The sequence below is a fragment of the Megalobrama amblycephala genome, linkage group LG1, assembly GCF_018812025.1.
Source record: "Megalobrama amblycephala isolate DHTTF-2021 linkage group LG1, ASM1881202v1, whole genome shotgun sequence".
In the NCBI taxonomy this organism is placed as follows: domain Eukaryota; kingdom Metazoa; phylum Chordata; class Actinopteri; order Cypriniformes; family Xenocyprididae; genus Megalobrama; species Megalobrama amblycephala.
Window position 1 is genome coordinate 60,605,380 of NC_063044.1, and position 17,816 is coordinate 60,623,195.

General features: G+C 36.7%; 2 protein-coding genes across 3 annotated transcripts in view; one reads left to right on the forward strand and one right to left on the reverse strand.

The window, feature by feature from the left end:
* Positions 1-1,047: 1,047 nt before the first annotated feature.
* The window catches only part of LOC125278112 (adhesion G protein-coupled receptor E3-like), a 32,443-nt gene continuing 15,674 nt past the window's right edge, over positions 1,048-17,816 (forward strand). The window contains exons 1-2 of the mRNA XM_048206938.1: positions 1,048-1,212; positions 5,448-5,609. Coding sequence (XP_048062895.1) covers positions 1,051-1,212; positions 5,448-5,609 — 324 coding nt within the window. The 5' untranslated portion in view covers positions 1,048-1,050. The remainder of the gene's footprint in view (positions 1,213-5,447; positions 5,610-17,816) is intronic.
* On the reverse strand, positions 9,585-15,903 carry LOC125278097 (E3 SUMO-protein ligase ZBED1-like). 2 transcript variants are annotated; one of them, XM_048206925.1, is made up of 2 exons: positions 14,281-15,903; positions 9,585-10,639 (listed from the first exon to the last, which is right to left on the reverse strand). In XM_048206925.1, exons 1-2 carry the CDS (start codon positions 15,703-15,705, stop codon positions 10,181-10,183), a joined length of 1,884 nt encoding a protein of 627 aa, XP_048062882.1. In that variant the 5' UTR covers positions 15,706-15,903; the 3' UTR covers positions 9,585-10,180. The 2 variants fall into 2 exon arrangements, with proteins under 2 accessions (XP_048062882.1, XP_048062876.1); XM_048206919.1 differs by having other exon boundaries at positions 9,585-10,642.

Here is a 17,816-nt window from a genome sequence, read left to right on the forward strand (position 1 = left end):
TTAATTATCTCATTAACTTTAACACTAGGCTTGTTTGAGATGCGCCTAGCCTCGCCTGAAATGTAGCCGAGAGTAGGCGGCTGCAGTGAGGGGAGGAGTGAAAAAAATGCAGGCAAGACGGACAGTTCTCCGTTCTCGTAGTGGATCAGGAGGATCAGACACCTACGAGATCAAAGGCGGATATCGCGGGATTCACACTCACGCTTTTTTGCTGATAAACTGGATGTAATTTCCGTTCTGTTGCTTTTTATATGAATATAAACCAACAATACACTCAAAGTACTTGTTATTTATTTCCATTCGAAAGATGTGTGGATCAATCATTTTTATTTTAATTACAGACATGTTTTTATATATTTTTATAAATATGATATCACATAACCCATAGAGAGATCACACTGTCAGAGACTTTTGGAATATTCACACATAATTTATACACATAAAATCATGGTATTAGTGTTTTAAAATCAAACATTTTAAAAGAGATCAATACATCACGGTAGTTTAACCCAATAATCTTTAAGCAGTCGGTGGAGAGGAACTGCGCTCGACTGCAGAATCCGACACGTCCGCCTCGCCCTCGCGAGAGGTTTTTGACACAAGTCAGCATGACATCAGAGCAAGGCGGCCCACCCTCGGACACATTTCTAACCGGCATGCATCTCGCTGTGATCACCGGTGATCGGTTCTGCGCAGAATTTATTTGCTCATCTCAAACAAGCCTACTGTTTCAGTGGGTGGAATAAAAAATATGGCAGGACTTTTACTTTCTGACCCCTGGACTTTACACTTCTGGTAACTACTCAACACAGGCATACACAAACACTACAGCTTTAACTATTGCAGTGCTAGTGTGTTCATTTAGACATTACTGCCGTTTCCAGTGTTGCAGTACAAGTGGAAATTGTCAGGGGTTTTTTTTTTTTTTTTTTTTGGTATGAGTGCATTAGATTTAAATGTTTGGACACAATCATAGAAACATGTATACTACCACTAAAACAAATTCACTTTTTTCCCCTCTGTAACACAAAATCAGCTGCTGTGGCATTTATGACCTATACAAAAATGGAGAATCTACTGAAACCTGATTTCTTCAACACATCAGATGACACGATTAAAACCATGATGTCCACTGTGATCTCAGCTACTCTTCCCAAAACCATCAACACTAAACTCACCAAACCAGTCAACTTCACCCTCAAACACATCAGAGTGAGAGACTTTTATAGACATTTTAGACTAAATAAAAAAATGTGATGGAAGTAAATATGTATGTACACTCTTAGAAAAGGATGTGTTAAAACTGACTCAAATTGGCTAAATTCTTACACATCAGTGTGTGAGTTTAGGGACAACACTTGTTCATTTTGACACATTCATTGAATCAATGATTTTAACAGTAAATGTATCAGGAAGGTGATCTGATGTTAACAAGCAGGATCACCAAAGAAAATCACAAATTTTAAGTCATCATCATTAATATCAGGGTTTGCTTTAATTGGGCTCTTAACCCTTGACTTTTTAAAATTATATTTTGTTTGGGCTGTTGTAATTTTAATTATAACAACCAGACAAACAAAGAAAAAAGATGATCAGATGGTGTTGGTTATGTTTTCACATAATCATTATTTGTCCTGAATCTCTGAGTTAGATTTACATTATTGATTACAACAGCACAGTGATTCTACAGCATCCATCAATGGATCAATAGATATTAGGCACACACAGACATCAAGAATCAGCCTGTGAATCTCAACAACGGTGACAAGCAACATATTCTGATAAACTGTGTCCATCTGTCAATTCATGCAGCAATGCATGATGGGAGCCATGGATGAATTTTGATTGGTGGCTCCCAGAATGCACTGCAACATGCTTTATTATTCTCACCACTATTGAGATTCACAGGCTGATTCTTGATGTCTGTGTGTGCCTAAAAAAAAAAGGTTATTTGTTTATCTATCTAGTCTAATCTCATCTAATCTCATCTCTGTCTAATCAATCAAACTTATTTGTATTTCTTTCAACCAGAACAACTTTTGATAAATCCTTCAAATTATATTGATAAAGCTGATCTTCTGCTGTAGAATCACAGTGCTGCTGTAATCAATAATGTAAATCTAACTCAGAGATTGGGCTCTAAATGAGTAATATTAACACATTGTGGGTGTTCTTGGCTGCACAGATTGTGTTGATGCTGTGAACAAATACACAGGTTGTGTTAATTTTAAAACTACACATAATATGTGTAAAACAATAGAATTTTTCCAACACGTTTTTATGCAATATTGAAACAAAAATGTGTAAACTAGAGTGCTATAAATAATGTTATTTTTCTACACATTTCTTCTTAGAGTGTACTGAAGAGTTATGTATCCAGCTAACAGAATTTTTTTATAAGAATGTTCTCTAAATATTCGGTGTTGGTTCTGGGAACATTAAAAACGTCCAGTTTTCTTAACGTTATAGGAACGTTTTTATGAGGTATAATGTTCCTCAAACGTTCTTTCAACTTAATTTCCATTTAAAATTTAACATTGTTGGAATGTTGATTTGTAATAAGGGTGTCGCAATATACCGGTATTGATGATAACCATGATATTCAAAGCATGAAATATCGATATCGTGTTAATTTAGGGTGTGACAATATACCGGTATTGGCGATAACCACAATATTTAAAATGAATACCTGGTGTTGCACCTTAACGCTGACATCTGTCAAACAAGAGGAAGAATGTTGTCCGAACGGGAGAGTGAGGGGCTCTGTCCACACACAAAAATAGTAAAGTAAGCTCAACAGAATGGGAGTTTTTCGGCTTCCAAGAAAACAGCTCCTTAGACAGCCCAATCTGCAGGATTTGCATAGCTACATCAGTGCGAAGGGTGGCAACACCACCAACCTTTTTACCCACCTCCGTGTCCATCACCCTGCGGATTACACCATTTTACAGAGAGTAAATTGCGATTATTTTACTAGTCATGGAATGGGAAATGTTATATTAAACTGTTAACAGCGATTTTCTGTGTTCATATATTTAAATAAAAGGTGATTCTTTTAATAAGTAGCCTACCGCGTTTTCTTTACTCGTCTTATTCAGCGTGACGCATGCAGTTATATGCCCTCAAAATTCAAGATACACTGGCATTTTTTGCCCCGACGAGTTTTTGTCATTATATCATATTATAAGATGTAGTTGTATTACAATATCACACGAGCAAAAGTGCCGTTTTCCCAAATCAGCACAAATGCAATGTTCCTTCAACTTATTGTTAAATTAACAATGTGAGTTACATTTTAGACACAGTATTGTTAATATTGTTTTTTCCCCCTTTATTTCACCAACGAAAATTTCAAAATTATGAACAGCAGAATAGAGCCCCCGTGCAACAGAAATGTTTTTGTTATACTGACTGAATCCGCATTTAGAATGAATGAATCCGTCATTTGAACAAATCGGTTGACTCACTCATTGAGACAGTGACTTGCTCCCACCTACTGGCAGTTTAGTTTCATATTTAAGATACATTTTAATTAAAAGTTAAAATTAGAAAAAAATACATATTTAAATATTGAATTACATTTATGCAAATTTATTGTAAATGCTGTGAAAAAAAAATATTAATATCACTTCTCATTCTGTGTCACCTCTGTATTGCTGTAACGTAGACGGAGTCCACTGGAAGCGAGTGTAGGTAGAACCCAAGTGCAGCTTTTAATAATATAAATCCATAACATGAACAACGAAACAGACGTGACTTGACTTGAACATAGACATAAATCCTGACACTCACCAAAGCAGGTTACATAAAACAAAGCTAGACAAGAGTACAATGGAACATAAGGGCTATTTATACAAGGGGACTAATGACAAACAAGGAACACCTGTGAACAATGAAGACAAAGGACCAATGGTAAGACAGAACTGAAATCACATGACAATAACAACCAATCAGAACATGACACATGAGACAGGGGAAGCACATGACATGAACACATGAGGGCAATGGAAATCACATGACACAAAACACATGGCAAAACAAACAAAGCATAACAATGAAAACAAACCAAAAAAACTGTGAACATGAAACAATACCAAAACAAGACATGACATGACAATTGCAAAGATGGATTTTGTTGATAAAGATTTCATTTGATTGGTAACAGCCATAATGTACAGGCTACTAGGCTAGTATTAATTTTTATTTCTTCAGGTCTTAAAAAGCCTTAAATATGACTTTAAAAAATGTGCAGCAACCCTGAAAGAGAAAAACTAAATAAACAAAGTAAAAATTATTTAGACTGATAATTTTCCCCCCAAGGATTCTATAGATATCGTGATATATCAATATAATGAATTATTTTGCATTGATAAATCAGATCAACATGTCTGTTCTAATAACAGACAAACGACAGTATTAAAGTGGTTTAAAAACTCCCTTTTTTTGTAAATGCTAACTTATGAAATGTTGTATCAAACTCAACCAATGTGAAAAACATCACTTATTAAAGCAGACATGCTGACCCGCGTTAACAGTGCAGAAATGTTTTTGGAAAACACCTGCAATTGCTGATAAAGAAACAACTTTACAAAAGTCAAGGGTCAAGAGCTCAACTAAAGCAACCACCAACCTCCATGATGGTGATCTCAAACAAAACATCTAAACTTCTGTTAATTCTCAGTAAGAGCTTCTGTAGACGTGTGACAGAAATAAAGTCAGTCTGGTTAGTAATAAGTGAAGCTGGTAATGCTGTTTGTGGAGTTGTTTGATCAGATCTTCAGAGATTTAATGTCTTTTATCTTCAGTTCATCTAAGGCTGTGACTGAAGATAGTTGTAGTTTGTGTTCTTATTTCTCTTTCTTTCAGTGCTTGTTCACAGCAGGTGTTTGAATGATTGAAAGAATGTTTCAGGAACATCATACTAACCTTTAAATAACATTCTACTAACATTAAGGAAACATTTTCATGTTCTTGGAATGTTACAAATCAACTTTCCTAGAATGTTGAATTTTAGATCAAAATTTAGTTGAAAGAACATTTGAGAAACATTATACCTTATAAAAATGTTTCATTAACATTTTTAATGTTCCCAGAACCAACACTGAAAATTTACAGAACGTTCTTATAACAAAATTCTGTTAGCAGGGCAGGGCCCTAACACAATTTTGAGATCAGTTATTTTAATTGTTTAGTTCTGCTCTTCCATGTTTTATTCAACACAGTAATAATGTTAATTATATGGAGAACTTATAGGGGGCAGGTGTTGTGAAAAGTGCAGCTATCTTAAGAGGCCATTTCTACCTAATCTGGCCTTAAATGTTTTGTGCAACTGTACTTTTGAATTCATAATTATTTGTGTACCCATGCAGAGATGAATTAATTAAATAATATGATACTTGACAAAAATCCTTGCACATGTTTTCTGAATTTAATTTTTTTTATTGCAGGAGTTCAACACCAGCAGTTCTCTATCCTGTGTGTACTGGAATATCAGCGAGTGGATTGTAGATGGTTGTTCTGTTTTAGAGACCAACAGCAGCTACACTGTGTGTTCCTGTGTCCATTTGTCAACATTCGCTCTCATCATGCAAACCAGCAGACCACCAGAGGTACGAGAACATGTTGGTGTCATATGTGTAAGTTTGGTGGACTAGTCACCAACAAAATAATTGCCATTCGGGGGGGATGCCATTTGCTCTCTTCCTGAACTTAAGCACAGGCTCTACTTTTCAGCACAATGGTGACCCAAAAAACTCAATTTTACAGTAAACTACTGGCAACAGTATAAAACTGGCAATAGTGTTGCCACTAAATAACTGTTCAAATGTTGAATGTTCAATGATTTTTTTTCTGCCATAACAAATGTGGTTTGCAAAAATAGTTTAAACAAGTTTAAGTTTGCTTTGTTGTTTAAACTATTTTTGCAAACCACATTTGTTTTCTTCACATCTTTCACATCAGTATTCTTCTAAATAACTGATTACTGAACTTGTCATCAGTCTCGCGTGCTCCTTTTTCAACACGTTCATCAAACAGCTGTGGTAACTCGGATCAGTCTACAAACACTGTGAGTCATGTCATCCTCTCCCAGTGTTATTTCATGTTCAGTTTGTCACATGTTCAGTATAGCTCTCTCTGTCAGCGACGAGGGATTTACATGTCATAAACATTTACATTCAGCCTCGGAAAACACCACTCTTCCGTTCCAATAAGAACATCAAACAGGTTCTCCCCACTCAGTGACGCACCCACTGAGAATCCTGTTGAAAGTGCCCTAGTTATTGGCGATTCTATTACACGGAACGTGAAAATAGAGACACCAGCCACCATAGTCACATGTTTGCCGGGAGCCAGAGCACCTGACATCAAAGCAAATTTAAAAGTGCTGGCTAATGCTAATCGTAAATACTCTAAAATTATTATTCACGTCGACACAAATGATGTTCGACTTCGCCAGTTGGAGATCACTAAAATTAACATTAAAGAGGTGTGTGAACTCGCAAGTACAATCTAGTAATATGGCACATAGTCTTAGAACTAAAACATGACAAACTGGGGCCCAGGTCAGGAAGCAGACAGACTGGTTAAACCGACCGTCTGCTAGCTGCCTCATGTTACAGAAGTCAGATAAATCCCAACACATAGAAACTCTTACACCTAGATATTATCACATAGAGACTGTGTCTGTACCCCAAATTAGTAAAAACAAAAAACTTCCAAACCCATTTAATGGTAAAAATTTAATTGATGTTCAACAAATAAAAAATAGAGATAATAATGATAAACAAATGATAAAGCTTGGTAAATAATCTAGATGTGCTGTGTTTGACAGAAACCTGGCTAAAACCGGACGATTACACTATTTTAAATGAGTCTAGTCCTCAAGGTTATGATTATCGACACAATCCTCGACAGAAAGGCAAAGGGGGAGGTGTTGCTGTAATGTATAGTAATATTTACAGTATCAGCCAGAAGTCTTTCAAATATAATTCCTTCGAAGTGATGGTGCTTTACGTAACATTATGTAAGTTGACATTTGTGCTGGCTACTGTATACAGGCCACCAGGACACCATACAGACTTTATCAAAGAAATTGCCGATTTTCTATCAGAATTAGTACTAGCTGCAGATAAAGTCCTTGTTGTTGGTGATTTTAATATCCATGTAGATAATAAAAAAGACTCATTGGGATTGGCATTTACAGACATTCTAAACTCTATTGGTGTTAGACAACGTGTCAGGACCCACTCATTGTCATAATCATACTTTAGATCTAATATTGTCACATGAAATCGATATTGATGCCGTTGAAATTCTGCAGCAGAGTGACGACACCTCAGATCATTATCTAGTCTTGTGTATACTACATTTAGTCAAAGAGGCTAAACTGCCTCCCTGCCATAAATATGGTAGAACCATCACTTCTACCACTAAAGATCGCTTTATAAATAATCTTCCTGATCAGTTTCATCACCTTAGCATACCAGACAGCTTAGAAGACCTCGATGTTGCAACAGAAACTATTGCCTCTGTCTTTTCCAGCACATTAGACTCAGTTGCTCCTTTGCGTTTAAAAAAGATTAAGGAAATTAATCCAACACCATGGTACAATGAGCACACTCGGGCCCTAAAAAACAGAAAAATGGAGCGCAGCTGGAAGAAAACAAAACTAGAAGTATTTCGCATTTCGTGGAGAGAGAGAATGATTGAGTACATAAAGGCCTTAAAAACTGCTAGATCTGCCTATTTTTCAGAACTTTTAGAAGAAAATAAACACAATCCTAGGTATTTATTTGATACAGTGGCTAAATTAACAAGAAATAAAGCTTCAACTTCTGATGTTTCCAAAGAGCACAGAAGTAATGACTTTATGAACTTCTTTGCTTGCAAGATTGATAATATTAGAGAAAAAATTATAACCATGTTAGCTCTTACACGTTGAATCACAGACATAGTATAATCAATAAATGTAAAGGACCCATTAAATAAAATATTAGACACAGAAAGGGATCAGTGAAATAGACAAGTCCAACATGGTTACAGAATCATCAGAACAGCCAAAACATCTTATCAACTAAATACTGACTTTTTCCTGCCATAACAAATGTATAATCCCTCAGTTACAGCAGCCAGAAAAAGCTCAACTAAAGCAGACACTTGTCAACTTCAATATTTTTTGTTTTCAATAAAACATCAACATCCAAATCTGTTAATCAGAGGTGTAAAGTCCAGGGGTCAGAATGTAAAAGTCCTGCCATATTTTTTATTCCACCCACTGAAGCAGTGTTAAAGTTAATGAGATAATTAAATGATAAATTGAGTGATTGATGATTGACCATTATTGAAGACACCTGATGAAGAAGAAGAATCACCAAAGGAGAAAATCACAATTTTTAAGCCACCATCATGGAGATGAGTGTTTGCTTTAGTTGAGCTCTTGACCCTTGACTTTTTAATATTAGATTTTGTTTGGTCTGTTGCAACTGAGTTATAACAGCCAGACAAACAAAGAGAAAAGATGATCAGGTGGTGTTGGTTATTGTTGTAATCAATAATGTAAATGTAACTCAGAGATTGGGCTCTAAATGAGTTAAGTGATTCAGGTCAAATAATGATTATGTGAAAACACAACATCTCTCTCTCTCACACACATTAGTGTGTTAAATATTTTATGCCTGTATTAAGAAAAAATAACACACTGGTTGAGTTAAAAGTAACACAAAATGTGTTGTCCTTAACTCCCTGAGGTCTGAAAAAGCGCTGGCGCGTTTTGCGGGATTTTTTTCACATTGCAGCAAAACAGACTTAAAATACTCCATCATTTCTTGTCATAGAGACATAATATATCAATTGAAACTATAGATTGTCTTCTTTTATTTGTATACACTCAGAGTAAAAACACAATGTTGTGCTTTTTGTAAAATAAAGAAAACTAACATGATGCGTGATCTCTCCTCTCCCTCTGAACGAAGTCCAATCTGATAAGTTCTCAGAAAATGAACTGTAACTTATGAATACTAATGACAAAAAAAATGACACTTACGTCGAAAGAAACGTTGAAATGTCAGGTTTTAAATCATGCAAGTCAAATCGAAGACAAACATTCTGTGTTTATGTAATCTGTATGAAAAGAGAGCCATGTCAGAAGTCTGTGATTCAGCTCATTATCCACTAATGCGGCCACGCCCACAGAACGAGCGCTATTCAGAGGCAAATTCAGTCAATACATGCATTCATCGTCTCAATCGTGTATTTATTGTCTTGAAAAGTGTTTATTTGGATGTTAAAGCAATGGTTAGCGATCTCTAGAAGACATGCCGTTAGTTCCTAGTTCCTTTTCTTCTTTATATGAATTTGTGGCCTAAAGGTGTACAGAGAGCGCCCTCCGGCTGCAAGTATGAATTAAAAACACCATTCCTGAAATGTCCTCTTCTTCTTTAGAATAATTTGTGGACTAAAGGTGTACAGAGAGCGCCCTCCTTCTGCAAGTATGAATCGAAAACACAGTATCCAGCACTCATAGTGATGACAATAAATATTACTTCTCAGTATAGAAAATTGACATAAATATTAGAGGTGGGAATCTTAAGGCACTTAACGATTCGATCCGATTCCGATTCTGGGAGGAACGATCCGATTCCCAAAACGATTCTTAATTAATTATCCTGCTGTGCAAAAAATACTCTAAACTTTTTATTTTAACCAAAATTGGAGTTACTATGCTTTTTGTATATAGTTAGAATATCTGTTTGACAGTATTGCCAAATTAAAAATGATTATGAATATTTCTTTTTCAATACTTTTAATTTATTAACAAAGTTATTTTCAGGATTAACAAACTCTGAATGAATGGTAAGCCATACAATTGCAATGAACAATCATTAAGAATAAACAGTTCTCAATTTGTATGACAATTTATGTGACAAAAAAAATTTGTGTGATCAATAGGCACACTGTGTAATCAATTTGCACACTCAAACACACTCAATTTGTGTGACAAAACAAAAGTGTGATAATTTTTCAGTTTATTTTGAACATTTTAACAAAAAATGTCTAGAGCCACACACAAAAAAATCTTTAAAACAGGCTAATGCAGAAGAAAAATGTCAGGGAACAAATTAAATACAAACTTAAATATTCAACATCTAGGCTGGCCTACCATAGTTTATCTTATATAATACTATAATACTAAGTTTTTGTGTAGGAACAGCAGTTGGTCCACATGTTCAGAAGTAAGTGTGCTTCGCTGTGCTGTCACAATATCACCTGCAGTGGAGAAGACCCTCTCTGCAGACACACTGGTTGCTGGAATGCATAAATATCTCTTTGCCATTTTGGAGAGCACAGGAAATGACACCTTGTTGACATGCCACCAGTTGAGGGGGTCCTCTGTTAGAGAGAGTGGTGGGGTACTGCAATACCTGGTCATCTCTTCTTCAACCAAGGCAGAGGGTGACTGATGATATGGTGTATCTGAAGCATCAGAGAAGGTCTGCCCCAGCAGATTGTGAAGCAGAAATGAAGCTCTTCCTTTTGAAGTAGTAGGACAGTCATCCTGCAACTCTGTGACTTCAGGCTGTGGGCTCACTGAGATGTTGGCTTCTTTCACAGTGCTGTCTTCTAGATTGTCAGGCACTTCCTGCTTTTAAGCAATTAAAATAAATTAACCCTTTAACTGCCCGCTCAACCAAATGGTTGAGCACATTTTGAGTCACTATATTTTGAACAGAGGTGGGTAATCCAGGGGTCAGAGAGTAAAAGTCCTGCCATATTTTTATTCCACCCACTGAAGCATTAATGAGATAAATAAGTGATTAATTGAGTGATGATTGAGCATTATTGAAGACACCTGATGATAACAAGCAGAATCACTGAAGGAGAAAATCACAATTTTTAAGTTACCATCATCGAGGTCAGGGTTTGTTTTAGTTGAGCTCTTGACCCTTGACTTTTTAATATTAGATTTTGTTTGGGCAGTTTTAACTGCATTAAAACCAACCAGAAAAGCAAAGTTAAAAGATGCTGCTGTTGGTTATGTTTTCACTAAAGGTGGGCAAATCGATACTAATATCGATAATATCGATACCAACGTTGGTATCGGTATTGATCGATACCAACGTGAAAGTATCGATACTTAAGTTTCAGTTTCTCGCGTTTTGCGACCTGGCCGTGTTTGTTAAAATGCTGCTGCTGTCACAGAGCAGAGCAAGCTCTCAAGAGTGCTGCTCGTGCTCGACACTGCTCTCCTCCCCCTCTCCTGTGTTGTACCGTCACGTGACTCACCACAAGCGCTACCACCAGCAGTCAGGCGCGCGCGCCGCTCAGCCGTGCATTTCTAACAGCAGTCAGTCAGAGGTGGAGAATGGCAGGAGAGAAAGAAAGAGGAGCGTTGTATGGCTGTATTTTCAGGACGAAAATGAGACAACAGCGACTTGTACCATTTGTAGAAAGTCTTTAAAATACAGTGGCAATACAACTAATTTGTACAAACATATGAAAAATCACGGACCAGAAAATGCAGAGCTGCAGAAACGGAGAGAGGAGGAGAAAAATCCCCCTACCCCTTTGTGACTTTGTTTATTTAAGAAAAAAATCCTGAAAAGAAGTGCACTAAAGAGGAGAAACATTTTTTGTTAACATGCTACTTGAAAAGAGAATTTGTTTTTACGTTTTTTATATTTGTGAAGTAATCATTTTGTAACTTTGTTTATTTAAATAAAACGGAAGTAACCAAAAGTTGTTTCTGAACAAAAGCTTTTGTAGTACTGATTAATAACCCAAAATGCAAATCACAAAAACAAATTAAAAGTCATGAAAATTCATTTAGATTTAGGTTGAAGACGCATCCACCTTAATTATTAAAAAGTATCGGTACTGGCGATACTGGCCCTGTATTTACTTGGTATCGGATCGATACCAAATCTAGCGGTATCGCACACCTCTAGTTTTCACAAAATCCTTATTTGATCTGAATCACTGAACTCATTTAGAGCCCAATCTCTGAGTTAGATTGACATTATTGATTACAGCAGCACTGTGATTCTACAGCAGAAGATCAGCTTTATCAATACAATTTTTTTTTTTAAAGTTCTGTTTAAAAAAAACAAACAAAACTCATTTAAACACACAGACGTAAAGAATCAGCCTGTGAATGGTGAGAATAATAAAGCATGTTGCAATGCATTCTGGGTGCCACCAATCAAAATTCATCCATGCCTCCCAGCATGCATTGCTGCATGAATAAATTATGATCTGAATTGTCTTAGTAATTTTCTTTATTCTCACTATTAAAATTTTGCTGTTTTTCTGTGACTTTTTAGTAGCTTGTTTTCTAATGTTCAGAGTTGATCTGTTTTAGGGCTGCAACAAACGATTATTTTGATAATCGATTAATCTGTCGATTATTAGAACGATTAATCGACTAATCATCGATTATTGCACTGATTAATCAGTAGGCTTTGTTCGATTATTCTACTTTAGCAATTAGTTAAAATATTGAGTTATACTGTACTTTAACTAGTAAATAAAACAAGGAAATCACTTCAGCTTTTAAAAGTGTATTTTTAATCATTTTTAAGCCAACTGAATAGACCAATATACTATAAATATAAATATATAAATATAATGTAATTATGTGGGGGTTTTTGTGAAAAAACTCTGATTAAGTTAAAACTCCGATTAAGTGATTACAATAGAGATGGATTCATTTCAGTAAGTTCAGTAAGTACTTTTTGATGTTCATTCATGTTTATTTCGCGCTGTAATAGAGAGGAATAGGTTCACATGCCGCTTGAACCGAGGTGTTACAGCGATCTGCCACACAACGTTAAACAGAGTCACCACCACAAGTATTGTTTGAATCCCGTAGTAATATTGACTGAATTTAAAAGCTTAGACTTAGTTTTATATCAAAAGTAACCTGATCTGTCGGTGCGTTGCCATTGTCTGTGTCCTCTTTGCTCTGCGATGCATCTTTCACTGTGTGAGAAAATGAACGTGTGGCGTGAGAACAGTGAGTTTGAATGAGAGTTGGTGGCCCTGCATGACAGTATTCTGTAGTTATGCTAAACGTTATGTTTGTTATGTTTATGCTATGTTAATCTCCCACATTTCACGGGTTCGACTTCGTTTGCACTATGCTCTCCAAAGCGCTGACTTCTTTTATTGGATTGGATCCCGGAGGGCTGCATTACAGTATTGCGCTACAGCGCCCCACTGGTTACACCGCGTTATTGCAGGCCCTTCAAATAGGTCGTATGAGATCAAGAGACTATTCGACAACAAAAATATTTGTCGACAATTTTTTATTGTCGACGTTGTCGATAATGTCGACTAATCGTTTCAGCCCTAATCTGTTTATCAGAATATGTTGCTTGTCACCGTTGTTGAGATTCACAGGCTGATTCTTGATGTCTGTGTGTGCCTAAAATAGCTTTTTTTTTGTGTGTGTGAAAAGAACAACTTAAAAAAAAAAAAAAAATTCTGTATTGCAGAAGCTGATCTTCTGCTGTAGAATCACAGTGCTGCTGTAATCAATAATGTAAATCGAGCTCAGAGATTGGGCTCTAAATGAGTTCAGTGATTCAGAACAAATAATGACTATGTGAAAACATAACAAACACCATCATCTTTTAACTTTGCTTGTCTGGGGTGAGTTTCCCGAAAGCATCGTTGGTAAACCATCGTCGTAAGTCCCATTGAACTCTATTGGTAACGATGGAACTTGCGACCAAAGTTCGCTTTGGGAAACGCACCCCTGGTTGGTTTTAATGCAGTTAAAACTGCCCGAACAAAATCTAATATTAAAAAGTCAAGGGTCAAGAGCTCAACTAAAACAAACCCTGACCTCGATGATGGTAACTTAAAAATTTTGATTTTCTCCTTCAGTGATTCTGCTTGTTATCATCAGGTGTCTTCAATAATGCTCAATCATCACTCAATTAATCACTTATTTATCTCATTAATGCTTCAGTGGGTGGAATAAAAATATGGCAGGACTTTTACTCTCTGACCCCTGGATTACCCACCTCTGTTCAAAATATAGTGACTCAAAATGTGCTCAACCATTTGGTTGAGCGGGCAGTTAAAGGGTTAAAATAAACAGAGTGTAGATAAAAAATAACTCTTCCAGTAATTCAATGAGGTAATGTAAGTCACAGTATACATTATTATTTACACACTGATAAATATTTAAATATTTAAAGAAATTAGAGATTAATTTAATTAAAGACATGAAATCATCACACAAATAAGCCTTAATAATATTGAGACCGTATTTACCTCTTGTAATGATGAAGCTTCAGTGATCAGTGTTTTGTAAGTTTCCTCTCTCTTTTCTTTGGAAAGAAAAGGCAGTGCCTTAAAGCGTGGGTCGAGAGAAGCACATTTGTTAAGAAGGCTAGTCTCCTGGTCAGTGGTGTACCTTTTGCTGAGGTCCTCACATATGACCCTCTTTATCTCCCTGATCATCACTGATTTTTCCTCAGTGTTTTCTTTCATGTCCTGGATCAGTTTAGCATGCAATGGGGCAATTAAACACGCAGTGGGGCTGCTCTCCTCTGACATCAGAAGTGTGGCATCTTTCATAGGCTTAAGAGCAGTTATCACATCCTCACTGCATGAAATATCGGATTCCGTGAGAGTGAAGATTTCAGCCGCTCCTTTTCTCACCTCCTGTGATAGTAACGCAGCACAGACAGCCGGCTGTTGTTCAAGAAATCTTTCAAGCATCTCGTATGCGCTGTTCCATCTAGTGATGACGTCTGATTTCAGTTTGTGAGACGGAAGATTTAGTTGTTTTTGCTTCTCCTTCAACTGATGGTTTGCAATTGCGCTGCGGTGGAAAAAAGTCGCGATCCGCCTCACTCTCCCTAACAACCTTGACACAGACGGCAACTTCAGCGCTCGTTGGGAAGCCAAATTCAGTGTGTGCGCATAACATCTAACATGTGAAAACTTGCCGAGCTGTGCTGCAACAGCCATGTTAGAGGCATTGTCACTCACCAAAACCAAGTCTTTGTTCCGAATTTTCCATTCGTCTGAAACATTGTGCAGTAGTTCAGCAATATTCGCCCCTGTGTGACTTTCGCTCATAGCACGCGTTTGCAGAACACAAGCTGCAAGCTTCCACTCATCTGTAATGTAGTGTGCCGTAATAGTGACATACGATTCTGTTGTAATTGATGTCCATGCATCGCATGTTATTGCCACTCTGTCCGTATTACTTAGGGATTCTAAGATGTGATCTTTACACTCACTGTAGAGTGCGGGGACAGCCGTCTCACTAAAATAACGACGCGAGGGCAAAGTGTATCGTGGCTCAAGTACCTGTAACATCGTGCGAAATCCTTGGTTTTCCACAACGGAGTACGGGCGCAGATCTTTGGCAATAAAACCCGCCACTGATCGGGTAATTCGTTTTGCCTTTTCAGAATTCGGTGGAAGCTTTGCTACTTGATCCAGGGTCCTTTGAATGTAACCGGGAGTGTTCGTGATTGGAAGAGAATGCTGTTTCTCCAGCTCTGAGTGGAACCGCGTAATATGTTTCTTCATGTTAGTCGTGTTGCCGAAATATTTGAATTTGGCGCTACAGACTTTGCACACAGTATGGCTTTTATCAACGACACCTTCGGTGTCTTCAGAAAATCCAAAATGTTGCCACACATCCGATTTTAAATGAGATGGTGCAGGTCGTAGTTTGTCCATTTTATCTTAAACTAAGCTAATTCACCAGCATATGAACGGTCGTCCATCAACGTCTTTTTTGTTTGGTCACGTGAGTCTTGACAGCGCTCGCATTTGAATTGAACACAGAATCGATTCTGAATTTTTGAGAATCGATTCTGGATCGTTAGATAACGAATCGCGATGCATCGATGCATCGAGCTTTTCTCCCACCACTAATAAATATATAAGAATCCATCAATATTTCTCCAAATGTGCATGCTTTTAAGCTAAAAGCCCATATGAAATGCCATAGAGGTAACATAATTGTTCAGACACTTTGCATCACAGAAATACATTATATTTTAAAGAATATAATAGAATACCATTATTTTAAATTGTAATAATATTTCACAGTATTGCTGTTTATGATGAGCTGAGACATTATTACAGAGGGTTTTTTCACAGCCTACCTGACTGAAAGGCCTCATTAATAAGCAAGTCATTTCCGGTTATTATTATGTGATTCTTTTGTCTTCTCAGGTGTAAATGGTCCATTATTCATGCAGATTCACGCCTCCACGCATACTGTGTTTCTTGACAAAAAGTGTCTTACAAAAACTAAATCAATATATTGTTTTATATGAAGGAGTAGGCAGCATAATTTTTACATAATTCTGAAGCAAAAACTCTAGTCTACAACCTCCAATACCCAAAAGTCTTGTGAACACAGATTTAATATACTTTTTTGGCCTTATTTCAGTGACTTAAGTTTTTTGTTTTTCCAATAACCACGCATAAACATTATTCCTTCAAAAATACAAACATGTACATACATGTTCCTCACATATTATTGTAGCCTAGTTTGTGCTGAATACAGTGTAATGACACTTTTGTCATTTATATGTTTATGAACAACTGAAAAAATCACAAATGTCAGGGCATGTCAAAACTTCTCCAAGCCCCAAATCAGCCTCAGACTCCAGAGGGTTAACTAGACACACAGGTGTGTTGTTTTTAACACATCTGTTTTAAGTTTCACACTTGGCTGAAGTCAGTTGTAGTTCTTGTGTTTCTGCTTGTCTCTTCTCTTTTTTCTGGTCTTGTTTCTCTGTCCTTCAGTGATTCTGCTTATCAGGTGTTCATAAAGTGTCTGAATTCACTCTCTTCTTTTCATTCACTCTATCAAGTGGACTATATTAGTGAACTAATGTAGGGAATAGTGAATGAGGGTATAGGGTGTGATTTAGAACACAGCCTCTGAGTGTCGACTCTTAGCGATTTTAACTCATAGTATATTCCTGTAGGCTACTTTCCCAGAATGCATTATTTTCTACAGTATATTACTGTTTTAATGGAAAATGGTTTGTTGCTGTCAGAATTTGGCCGTTTTTTACAGCAAGATTTAACAGTGTGCTCACTTTATGACTTAAAATAGAATATTCTAAAAAAAATGTTGTACAATGCTGAACACATTAATAAGTTATTATTAATTCAGTGTATATAGAGGAATATGTTAGAATGAATTTTCTCTTGCCAATACAGACGAGCCGCAACTTTCATTATGTCGGACTCACCGCATGTAACTCATAATCTGCAGTTGTTACTCCTGTCTCCTGACAAAAACATTGCATGCGGCACCTGTAGAGTGTGGAAAGTTACTGGAGCGCGCAGCCGCGCACGTCTCGCGCAAGGAACGTCATGGCAGTGATTGACAAGCCAGAGGGCCAATCGTTTACGCGATGATCACGTAAACTATTGGCTGATGTTTTTAAGGCCCTACCTCGTGCACAGATGATGTATATTAATATTATTCCTTTCAGTGCACCTAATAAATAGTCTTTTATCAGTTAGTAAAGACAGTTTCAAGTAATATTGCAAAAATGTATAAAACAAAACATCCTCTTTAGCACCTTTAACAGATATTGATGTTTTATTGAAAATAAAAATTTATTGAAGTTTGCAGTTACCATCGTAGTGACCAGTGTCTGCTTTAGTTGGGCTCTTGACTCTTTAACATTAGATTTCTCTGGCTGCTGTAACTGAGTGTTTATAAAACACATTTGTTATGGCAGGAAAAAGCCAATATGAAGTTGATCAATTTTTTTGGCTGTTGTGATGATGTCGTGGTCATCTTGGACTTGCCTAATCCA